Genomic DNA, 11577 nt, shown 5'->3' with positions numbered 1-11577 from the left:
AGTTGGTGCCATCTTCGGTGCTTAGACAATATCACTCTCAGTAAAAATAGCACACAACATTCTATTCATGTTTTATGAAACAGAAGGTCTCACAGGTTGAATAATAACAAGAGTATCCTCATTACTAGGATAAGCAGATCTGAAGAGATCATCGTGGAATTTATACATTGTCTTCTCAATGTCATCGAGTTCCTCCTTTCAATTACCCAACTCATTTTCCAGACCATCAATTTTATTTACAGTCCTCCTATGTCAGACTTTCTTATGAAAATATTAAGTGTTTTTATCCCTATAGCCAGCCAATTCAGCTTTTGATCTTTGCTTCCACCTAATTTTCTCTAAAAACTAAAAACTCTTTAAGACTCTTTTTCAAAATTTTTTTTTGGTAAGCCCTTCGGTTTCCAGGGTTTCGCCCTGACTAATCCGTATCCGACCCGCATCGCACACCTGGTATGGTGGGTAAGTCTGCCAGGGGGATTTTCTGCATTCACAAGATTCGAATTCGAGACCTCGCTTAAGCGATACCAAGCTGCTTACCACTTGAACCAATCCCTATTGGTCTCTTTTTCAGAACTTTAATTTATAACTTAATATGTCCGACTTAAACATAAAAAAAAATTATCATTGGTAATTTTCTTTAGGATCCAATTTACAGATGCGATTTAGCTTTTTCTTTTTTTGAAAAAAAAAAAAAATTAATTTTCTTTAGGCTAACTTATTTTCTCTTTATTTTACTTGGATGTGATTTGAAGTAGGTTAATCAGCACCGAAAAATTCGGAAATGAGAAGAAAAAATGACGATGAAAGAATTGGTAACCAGAAATAGAATTGATGATCATGATTTAGAATGGAAAAAATGTGGCATTCCATTCATGTCTCACACTCAGTTCAGTAAGTTGATGTAAGTAAGTATCTCCAATCACACGTGCATGTGAAAGACTCGCTCAACATTTCCGTGATTGAAGTTATCAGATCAAGCCCAGTCCAGATCCCTTCTCTGCTCACCAAACTCATCATTTTATAAGCAAACACAATTATTATTTACGTCTCAGTAATAATACGTATTAGTTATTAACTAATCACCACCGCATCTGCAAACAATTGGTTGGTGGTGGTACCACCAATTTTTCTTTTTTCTTTTTTTCTTATTAAATTGATATCTTATTTTTAGTTTATGTTTATTATTACCATTTTATTTTATTTTAATATCAAACAAAATACTTTATAAAGCTTAAAATTCATACAATTCTTTTACGAGGTTTTCAGAAATATTTTTTTGTAGAAATGTAAATGTATATCTCAATTGACACATCTTATTCGTAAAAAGTATGAACAATATGTATCAATCTAATGTATTTAATTATCAAAATAGAATAAAGAATAAAATAAATAAAGTAAAAATATATTAAAACCTTTACATGAGATTTTTTAAATAAAATATTAAATAAAATGATAATAAGACTTTCTAATTAAAACATAGAGAATAATATTAGGGTGGGGTTTGTTGTGTTTTTATAGTTTAAACTCTGTGGAAATTGGGAGCTACAGTTCCAAAAGAAGAGGAATAATATTGGATATGGCATGCACCAACAAAAATAAAATCCAATAAATTTGTCCAAAATCTAGCTACACTACACCCATTTAAAAGAAACGACCGAATTTTTTATATATGCATGTATCAAAATTGTTGATCTTCTCATGTCAGCTACCACTCCCAATATGATCCGTATCTTGAAATTCCATTTTCAAGTTTCACAATTGGTGGAATCATTTTTTTCTTTTTAAAAATAAATTCTCTATCTCTACTTTATAAGAACTGAAATTATTAAAGCTTGAGAGAGCACCGAAAAGCAAGAACAACTTATCATGAAAGCAAGAAAAAACGACCCCGTTCGATTAGACTGCCCAACCCACACGCATATGCACTCGCTGCCTCGCACACATTCTTACTAATTTGCTCCTACAGTCTACAGTATCTGCTATGTCTTTTTTCTTACTTTATTAAAAATGGAAATCCCAAGTCAACCTCGCCTCATCATTTGGTCTTTGGTTTGTTCTAATTAATTGAGCACCACCTCATTTTCCACTCTCTCTATATAATTGCCTCCTTCACTTTCATTTTATTCCTCCACCATGGGAAGCATGAAGGTGCATCAGTTGGCACGTGGATTCAGCTGGGAGCACGAACAGACCTCTCTTTCGCTTGGCTGCAAGCGTCTTCGTCCTCTTGCTCCTAAGTTACCTAATTCTCCTACTTCTACTACCACTGATACCACTAGCACTACCACTACTGTCACTTCTTTCGATCTTAAGAGCTTCATTAGACCTGAAAGCGGTCCTCGAAAACACGGCTCCGATGATGATATCAAGAAGCAATCACCACCTCAGGTTCGTTCTCATGCTTGTATTTGAAGTTATATATTTAAGAGATTGTTTCTTGAAATGCTTTATACTTCAAGAAATGGTTTCTTGAAGTTGCATGTGTACGTCAAGAAACTATTTCTTGAATGTCAAGAGTACCGCAATATTGTAGTAATTAATATGAATTTTGCTTGGAAGACTTCAAAGCAGCTCATGTTGAGCTTAATTTGATGCAGGTCGAGACGCACCCGGGAGGGACGCGGTGGAACCCGACGCAAGAACAGATAGGAATACTAGAGATGCTGTATAAGGGAGGAATGAGAACTCCAAATGCTCAACAAATAGAACAAATCACTGCACAGCTAAGCAGATTTGGCAAGATTGAAGGGAAGAATGTGTTTTACTGGTTTCAAAACCACAAAGCCCGCGAACGCCAAAAGCAGAAGCGTAACAACCTTGGTTTAGCCCATAGTCCGAGAACTCCGGGCCCTAATAATACAGCTATATCATTGGAAACTAAGGTATGTCCTTTACTCAGACCGTCCTGTTTTTGACTATATTTGTATAGTTTATTGAGTGAAAATGTATATACAGCAGGGAGAAGTAGCTGAGAGAGAGGAAGATAGTCCGTACAAGAAAAAGTGCAGAAACTGGGGCGTTGAGTGTGTAGAAATAGTACAAGAAAACAGGTCTTCATGTAGAGAGGAAGGAAATGTAACTCTGGAGCTTTTCCCGTTGCACCCGGAAGGCAGATGAAGGAGTTTCGAACAAATAAAAAAATGGAAATGAATTGTTCTGATAAATGAATCAACTTTTTATTTCTCTTTGTGATCATGATCATGATGATATGCAATGCAGCTTGCATGATTTGCTTTTCTTTATTTATTTTCCACCTTTACTTCAAGAAAGAAAGAACAAATTGTCTCTTCTTAGCCATAATTCTAATATTGTTAATTTAATGATCTTTGTTATATATAGAGAGTGAGTGATTCCTTTTGACTTAACAAAGAAGAAAGAAAACTGGTGGAGAGACAACTTAAGCTTTTAGGTTAAAAAGGAGGGCGATGGCTATGGACACTGAAGTCCACGCACCTTCCGAAGCCTATTTTTGAGTTTGAAAATGGGAAAAGGGAGGGTGGTGTCTTCTTCCACCGTTACCAAGGAATTTAAAGAAAAGGGAACAAATTGATGGGAATTGTTCTGATCCTCGAAGACTTTTCTTCTATAAAGTAACAAATCAAATTCAACAAGCATGAACGTTCTTTTGTTTTGTTTTGTTTTTGAAGAGTCATTTGAAATGCATTTTCCGAAGAAAAGAAAATACTTACACTCAGTAGTGCTCTGGTGGGGCTACTGCCTCACCAGCCGTGCCAATTGCCATGACCATGGTTTTGTATTGGAGGGAAAACATTGATTCATCACCCAAATTTAAATCCATTCAGGAGGGATCCTGCTTCTTTTTTTATCTTCAATCAACTTAAAATCTACCAAATATATTTTGTGGTGGCCTAGATGGTTTTGTGGCATACCTCTTTTTTAGTTGTAATCTAGAGCAAAACAAAACCAAAAGCATAATGGATGATGTTATATAATTTTACGTGGTGAACTAGATTCACACAAATATTTCTCTATATATATTTACCTTGTGTACATTCATAATTTGCACAACGAAATCCCATTTGAAATATGTGAGTATTCATTCCAGCTTAAAATAAATTTGTTATTTATAATTTTATAAACTAGACAAAAAATGAATTTGTTATTTATAATTTTAATATTTTTATTAAATATACCATAACTTTTATATTTTATCAGTTTAATCTATCATCTTTTAAATTTTAGTCAAATACACTTATAATTCATTTGGAGCAGACATTGACTTAAGATTGAATACATCACGAAAGGTAAATTTGGTACTCATACATAGACAAAAACATTACGCCACATCAATTCAAAACAAATTATGAGTATAGATTTTTTAAAAAAATTAAAACTGATAAGATTTAAAAATTGAATCTTGAAACAAACAGCTCTTAGGTAGAATGATTTTTATTACACACCTAATTCGTGTTGTCCAATTCAAATTATAACATACGACAACATTGTGAATAATTTCAATTTTACACACCCTCCTATAAAATTACCCGTATTTTAAAAATCGGACCGAACCGGCCGATTCGACCGGTTAAACCGCAAACCGGTCAGTGGTCAGGTGTAAAACTATAAAAAAACGGATTTTTTAGTTGAAGGGGGTTGGACCGGATTGAATCAGTAAAAACCGGATGTTGAACCGGGTTGGACCAGATTGAACTGGTAAAAATAATCAGATTTTTTTTTAATTTTTTTTGAATTTATTAAACCGATTGAACCGGTTACTGAACCGGAAACCGGTGGTCTCACCAGTTCGGCCACCGATTCGGTTTTTAAAACACTAAAAATTACTACTATACTTCAATTATAAAATTCTCATTTAAAAGTTGTACAACATAAATTGAAGAGAAAAGGTGTAAAATGGCCCTAATATTTTGCCCATATCTTACCTGTGCTACTAATGTTTTTTTCGTCCCAAAAATAACTTATAAGAGGATGTGTAAAAGAAGATGAAGTGGATTTAATTTTTTTTATCACCAATTGTTTATTATTGACTATATGACATTTATATGTATTAAAAATTAATCTTTTTATTTGTTTGGTTGCCACATTAGATTGAGTTAACACTATTATAAGCTCAGGTTGACGGAAGGGTTTAAATGCTCACTTTTGAAAACGTTAAAGTCATTTTTGAGGCGAAAAAAACATTCAGGGCATAGATGAGACGCAGACAAAATATCAGGATCATTTTCACACCTTTCTCCTAAATTTAATGTAAACATATGCCCTAATATATTATTGTAAGTGATTTCTCACAAAAAAAAATAATATTGTAAGTGCAAAGCAAATATACAGGTCAATTTGGTGGGTTAATGGAAATGAAATTATTGAGGATATTAAACATTGCAGGTTGTTTCAAAATGTGAATATTGAATATCATTTTATTTAATTATTTTTAGTTACTAATGTTGGTTACCCGTTAGTAAATAAATTTACGGCTATTTTTTAAAAATTATTGACAGATTTTTCTGTCGCTATTTCTTGTTTTCTAGTAGTGAGTTTATCACTAACGATCATCAAATCTGCATTTATAATAAATATTGCATATGCGAGATAATTTTTATTTATTTTCTTAATTTCCATAAATATATTCTCTCGTCAAACTCACATTTTCTCTCGCTAGCCTTCAAAACTCATTCGTAATCAACCTAAACAATACTTTCAAACATTAAATCAAAAAGTTTAAATCACTTGCATGGATTGAAGATTGTAGTGGTTTTGAACAATAATCAAAGTGGATATATTCGTAATTTGGCGTTTTAAGCAAATTTATTATGTAGAATAACTTAAAATTAAAAAGATCATCATAAAAGTATTTAGAACATTTTTTTTTTGATTTTATATTTAGGCATCGTTTGGATTGATGGATTCTAAACGATGGATTTTAAACAATTAATGGATTTGGACAAAATCCATCGTTTGCCTCAAAAAAAAATTAATAGAATCCATGGATTTATAAATTCCCTCATTTTCTACAATCCATCATTTTTGAGGGTTTTGATTTCCCACCTACTAGGTGGGAAAGTCCAAATCCACCATTTTTTATGAATGATGGATTGTTATACTATTTATTTTTTTCCATAAATAATATTAAAAACCATTGATTTTATTTTCAATCCAAACGATGGAATTTTAAAATCAATGGATTTAAATTCCATTGATTTAGAATTCATCGATTTTGTTAAAATCTATGGATTTTAATAACCCTCAATCCAAACGGTGTCTTAGAGTTTTCATCTTTTTTTGAAGAAAAAGTAATTATGTTCGTATCCTTTTAATCTTCACTCGAGGTTGGCGATCACGAATGTAAAATATAAAACACGCCACACTAAAAAGTGCTAAAAATGACAAGAAAAATTATAAAAAAAATATAGTCAAGATATACGTACGAGTATTTGCAATGTGTATAATTTATAATAAAAAATACTTTTTGTAACTAAAGAATATTTTAAATACATTTTTTTTTTAATTTACTACAATTGACTCTCTGATTTATGAATCTTTGATTTTTATTTTCTCTATAAATATTTAAAAAACAATAATATATTTACTAATTTTATTTTTAATTTATGTTTTCATGTTAAAAAAATTATACTATAAGACCAATTTATTTTGGGTGGCGATATTTTCAGAGCAAGTTTTGATAGGATCAGAGCAGTTTTTAAAATTTGGACATAATTATCCTTTTACAATTTGTCAATTATCTCCTTTTTTGTCTAATATTCTTATTTCTAAATTAGCTTGGTTTTTGTTTTTGGGAAGTAATTAATACAATAAATTAACATGTTATTTTTCTTAATTAGCATATAAAATACAAAAGCAATAAGTGACATTGTCATAGTATAAAATTACATAAACTAAAAAACATTGTTTCTATATGCATAAGAAAAACATATATTTTTGGTTTTCAATATTTTTATTAATATTTTGAAATTTAATATTATAAACCTATTTGAAAAATAAAAAATAAATATCATAGTTGAATGTTTAGTTTAGACAATATAATTTAAGTAATTAACATAGGAGGATGTGAGCAATATGCCAATGAAAAAAAAAAGAGTATCTAAAACTTAATTTAAATAATGAAGTTTGGCTCTTCACATATACAGAATTAAACATATTCTGAATTTTGAATATAGTATCTAAAACTTTTAACTATTGTCAATATTTTTAAAATAAAATAAAAGGACTTCAATGGAAAATAAGTTAGATATCAGGGCTTCTTCTAGGTGAAAATGATCTGCATATTTACTTTTACAGTAACTCCACCACGTGTAATCCAGTGTGTCATAAGTGTAATGTACTACTTCACTTTCTTACTGGTCATCACAACTTCCAAATCCTGACCGTCAAACTTAAACTGCAAGTTATGAAAAATACAACATCCAACGGTTAAAACTCAGTCCTTAAACACTATGGTAGGGTTTATTTCTCCAAATAACCCCTACTATATATACTCCACAGTGTCTATCTTGCCGGTTGCGGAGCAGTTTTTTTCTGCCCTCCCAAAAAAAAATTTAAAAAATTATTTTTTCTCTCTCCGTCGTAACCCGTCGTTAGTATCCGGTTACCGGAATTTCTATCCCTATTTTACCCTCCCTCACATCTTTCTATCAGCAAATTTTCCTTTAAGAATACCTCTAATTTAACGTTTTTATAGGTTTTAGGGTTCCAGTTTTAAAATTTAATTTTGGTTTTAGAAGGGTTTATATTATAATGGCGCAAATTCAGATTCAGCATCAGACGGCTGCGGCGCCGATGCCGGGAGCCAATGGAGTGGCGGCGAATGCGGGCGGTGTCCCTTTCATGCCTACGTCTCTGTATGTTGGAGATCTTGATTATAATGTGACAGATTCGCAGCTTTATGATTTTTTTAATCAGGTCGGGCAGGTTGTTTCGGTTCGGGTCTGTAGGGACTTAACGACCCGGCGATCATTGGGTTATGGTTATGTGAATTTCAGCAGTTCTCAGGATGGTTAGTGTACTGTGACCGAAATTATTTTTAAAATTTTGAACTGAATTTATTTGTCCTACTTTAGTTAGAATATCAGCTAAAATTGTAACATGCATTGTAGAATTAGAGAAAATGTGCTACGAATTAGTCATTGGTATATGTTTTACTGTCCCTGTCTTCTAAAATTAATGTGAACTGTTAGCCAGAAATTCTAAAATTGTAATTGTATCCTTTAGAATTTGGTGTCAAATTTAGTTTGATTTATTTATGTATACTGGCTGCAATGTTTAAGTAGATATACCGTTTCTGTATCTGTATTAATGTTAATCACATGCGATACACCATCCTTTTTCTACAGCTGCTAGGGCATTGGATGTACTCAACTTTACTCCACTTAATAACAGACCTATTAGGATCATGTTTTCCCATCGCGACCCAAGTATTCGTAAGAGTGGAACAGGAAATATTTTTATCAAGGTGTGTGCATATTTACTTTCATATTGTTTTCCCCCCTTCCTCCTATTTAAAATGTTACTTCTTCATTCAAAACATTACCCTTTTTAAAGTCCTTTTGATTTTATTAACACAGTAGAGTAAATCAAATCGGTTCTCATGCTTATCTTACAGTTATGTTGTTTTGGGGATTGCAGAACCTGGATAAGGCTATTGATCACAAAGCCTTACACGACACTTTTTCGTCATTTGGGAACATTCTTTCTTGCAAGGTGGCTACAGATTCTTCAGGCCAGTCAAGAGGCTATGGTTTTGTACAATTTGAAAGTGAGGAAACTGCACATAATGCTATAGGCAAATTGAACGGTATGCTCATTAATGATAAACAAGTTTATGTTGGACACTTTCTTCGTAAGCAGGAAAGAGATACCGTCTCAAATAAGACAATATTTAATAATATTTATGTCAAAAATTTATCTGAATTAACAACGGATGAGGATTTGAAGAAAATATTTGGGGAATATGGAGAAATTACCAGTGCTGTAGTGATGCGGGATGCAGATGGAAAATCAAAGTGTTTTGGTTTTGTGAACTTTGAAAATGCTGATGATGCTGCTAAAGCTGTCGAGTCCCTAGATGGAAAGAAGATTGATGATAAGGAGTGGTATGTTGGAAAAGCACAGAAAAAATCTGAAAGAGAGGTTGAACTGAAAAGCCGGTTTGAGCAGAGTATAAAGGAAACTGTGGACAAGTACCAAGGTGTAAATTTATACATCAAGAATTTGGATGACAGCATAAGTGATGAAAAGCTTAAGGAGCTTTTCTCTGACCTTGGTACTATTACATCATGCAAGGTATGTAGATATGATAATTATAAATTAGCCCTGCTGATCTTTTTTCAACTATCTTTGAAATTGTGTCAACCATTATTGTTCATCTTTCTAAATATGCAGGTTATGCGTGACCCAAGTGGAATTAGCAGAGGTGCTGGTTTCGTGGCCTTTTCAACTTCTGAAGAAGCGTCTCGAGCAGTAAGTTTATACAGTTATTTTTACTTTTTTCATTATGATCGTAGTATGTGATCAGAAGTTGCTGGCTGCTTATTTCTACAGCTTGCAGAGATGAACGGTAAAATGATTATTAGCAAGCCTCTATATGTTGCACTTGCACAAAGGAAGGAAGAGAGAAGGGCAAGGCTTCAGGTAGGTATTCTATTGGAGCTAGCATATTTTAATTATGGCTTATAAGTATCCTATTTTCAAACATGCCATCTTTTGGATAAACTAGTATTTTTGTTGCTCTGCTTGCATAGATGTTGTACTTTAGAATTTATCAGTGCGATCTACCATGCCTTTTTGATCCTTTTGGAAGCCATTCTGACTGTTTCCTAGATTTTCAGAGTGTATTCCTTCCGAGATGTGTAACACCTCAAAAACAATTTGTTTTTCTAATAGATGTCTTGTCCTAAGATAGACCCTCTTTTTGCTGGATTTGATCAGATGATGCAGTATGATTTCTTTCTCACATAAGCTGTGTTTTATGCAGGCCCAGTTTTCACAGATGAGGCCAGTTACAATGGCACCTTCAGTTGGCCCTCGCATGCCTATGTATTCTCCAGGTGCTCCAGGTATGGGACAACAATTTTTATATGGTCAAGGACCATCAGCGATTATGCCTACTCACGTAAGTTCTCTTTGTTTTGATTTGCTTTACTTACATAATAGGTGCTTGTGTGGTTAACTAAATGGTTGTTCGGCCAATGGTTTCCAATGGCTACAAATGTTATGTCCATCTTAATGTCTTATTTTCTTTATTGGAAATGTATGATTCTCGTTGATACACACGCCTTCATATTTATATCAATTATGATAACATATTTGGTACATTACATGCATCATTTGATTATAGTTATACCCATGTGTATTTTTGAATATAGTTTCTCACGAGATGAGATTATCTATGTTCACAAGAATTTGATTGTGGATGACAATTGTGAATTTCTTTTTTAGGCTGGATTTGGCTACCAGCAGCAACTTGTTCCTGGAATGAGACCAGGCGGTTCTCCCATGCCAAATCTCTTTATGCCAATGGTTCAGCAGGGTCAACAAGGCCAGCGGCCCGGGGGACGACGTGGTGCAGGTCCAGTGCAACAGACTCAGCAGCCAGTTCCTATGTTGCCGCAGCAGGTAATTAGAGATATCTTTTTTGTCAAAACAAAAGGACCTTGTTCTTTGGTCAAAACTCATTCTTGTATAAAATTTGGTGTGATAGATGTTTCCCAGGGGACGTGTGTATCGTTATCCCCCTGGTCGCAACATGTCAGATGTTCAAATGCCTGGTGTGGCTGGAGGCATGCTTTCTGTTCCTTATAACATGGGTGGCATGCCAATTAGAGATGCTGCTGCTGCTGGACAGTCTGTTCCCATTACTGCTTTGGCTACAGCGCTTGCTAATGCAACCCCTGAACATCAAAGGACGGTAGGATTATGTCTTGTCTGTTAACGGCAAACCTCATATTTGTTTTAGTTTATTGGACCTGAAAATTATTCTGGTTATTGGCTATGTACAGCTGCTGGGTGAAAGTCTTTATCCTTTAGTGGACCAGCTGGAGCATGAATCAGCAGCCAAGGTCACAGGCATGCTTTTGGAGATGGATCAGACTGAGGTTTTGCACCTGCTCGAATCACCTGAGTCGCTGAAGGCAAAAGTAACGGAGGCCATGGAAGTCCTTAGGACCGTTGCTTCGCAGCAGCAGGCAAACAACCCTGCAGATCAGCTTGCCTCACTCTCCCTGAATGATGGCCTTGTCTCTTAAAACTTTGCTTTCTGAGAAGCAAATAGTTGCAAGTGGTTTTGAACTTTAGAGTTTTGTTATCGTCAAAGCAGATTTTTATTTCAATTTAATAGTTGGTAAATTACTGGAAGTCGATACTTGGCAGAGTGCTTGTTATCCAGGATTTTATATATTTTGTTGAACCACATATATTTGTCTCAGAAGTTTTCGACTGTGTTGACATTTTCAGAATTGATAATAACGTTACATGTGGGTTTGTTCCAAATGTTTTCCCGTTTTGCTGTTGTTGGTCAGCTAAATATTGGGTCGATTGAGTAGAGTTTACACCATTGTTTTTCTTCTCATATTGTATGCATTTAGGAAG

The 11577-nt window shown here is 33.8% G+C and overlaps 2 protein-coding genes across 3 annotated transcripts; both read left to right on the top strand.

The window, feature by feature from the left end:
* Nucleotides 1–2039: 2039 nt before the first annotated feature.
* LOC126677248 (WUSCHEL-related homeobox 4) lies at nucleotides 2040–3334 on the top strand. Of its 2 annotated transcripts, none has more exons than XM_050371797.2 (3): nucleotides 2040–2388; nucleotides 2598–2882; nucleotides 2959–3334. In XM_050371797.2, the coding sequence occupies exons 1-3, from the start codon at nucleotides 2134–2136 to the stop codon at nucleotides 3115–3117; spliced, it is 699 nt and encodes a 232-aa protein (XP_050227754.1). In that variant the 5' UTR covers nucleotides 2040–2133; the 3' UTR covers nucleotides 3118–3334. The 2 variants fall into 2 exon arrangements, with proteins under 2 accessions (XP_050227754.1, XP_050227745.1); XM_050371788.2 differs by having other exon boundaries at nucleotides 2047–2388; nucleotides 2956–3334.
* Nucleotides 3335–7482: 4148 nt separating this feature from the next.
* LOC126682870 (polyadenylate-binding protein 2-like) lies at nucleotides 7483–11478 on the top strand. The gene is made up of 9 exons (XM_050378638.2): nucleotides 7483–7987; nucleotides 8325–8443; nucleotides 8617–9273; nucleotides 9373–9450; nucleotides 9532–9621; nucleotides 9965–10102; nucleotides 10429–10605; nucleotides 10691–10897; nucleotides 10989–11478. The coding sequence occupies exons 1-9, from the start codon at nucleotides 7729–7731 to the stop codon at nucleotides 11232–11234; spliced, it is 1971 nt and encodes a 656-aa protein (XP_050234595.1). The 5' UTR covers nucleotides 7483–7728; the 3' UTR covers nucleotides 11235–11478.
* The last annotated feature ends 99 nt before the right edge of the window (nucleotides 11479–11577 follow it).

The sequence above is a fragment of the Mercurialis annua genome, linkage group LG1-X, assembly GCF_937616625.2.
Source record: "Mercurialis annua linkage group LG1-X, ddMerAnnu1.2, whole genome shotgun sequence".
Lineage (NCBI taxonomy): Eukaryota > Viridiplantae > Streptophyta > Magnoliopsida > Malpighiales > Euphorbiaceae > Mercurialis > Mercurialis annua.
This window is presented reverse-complemented; position numbering and strand designations above follow the sequence as displayed.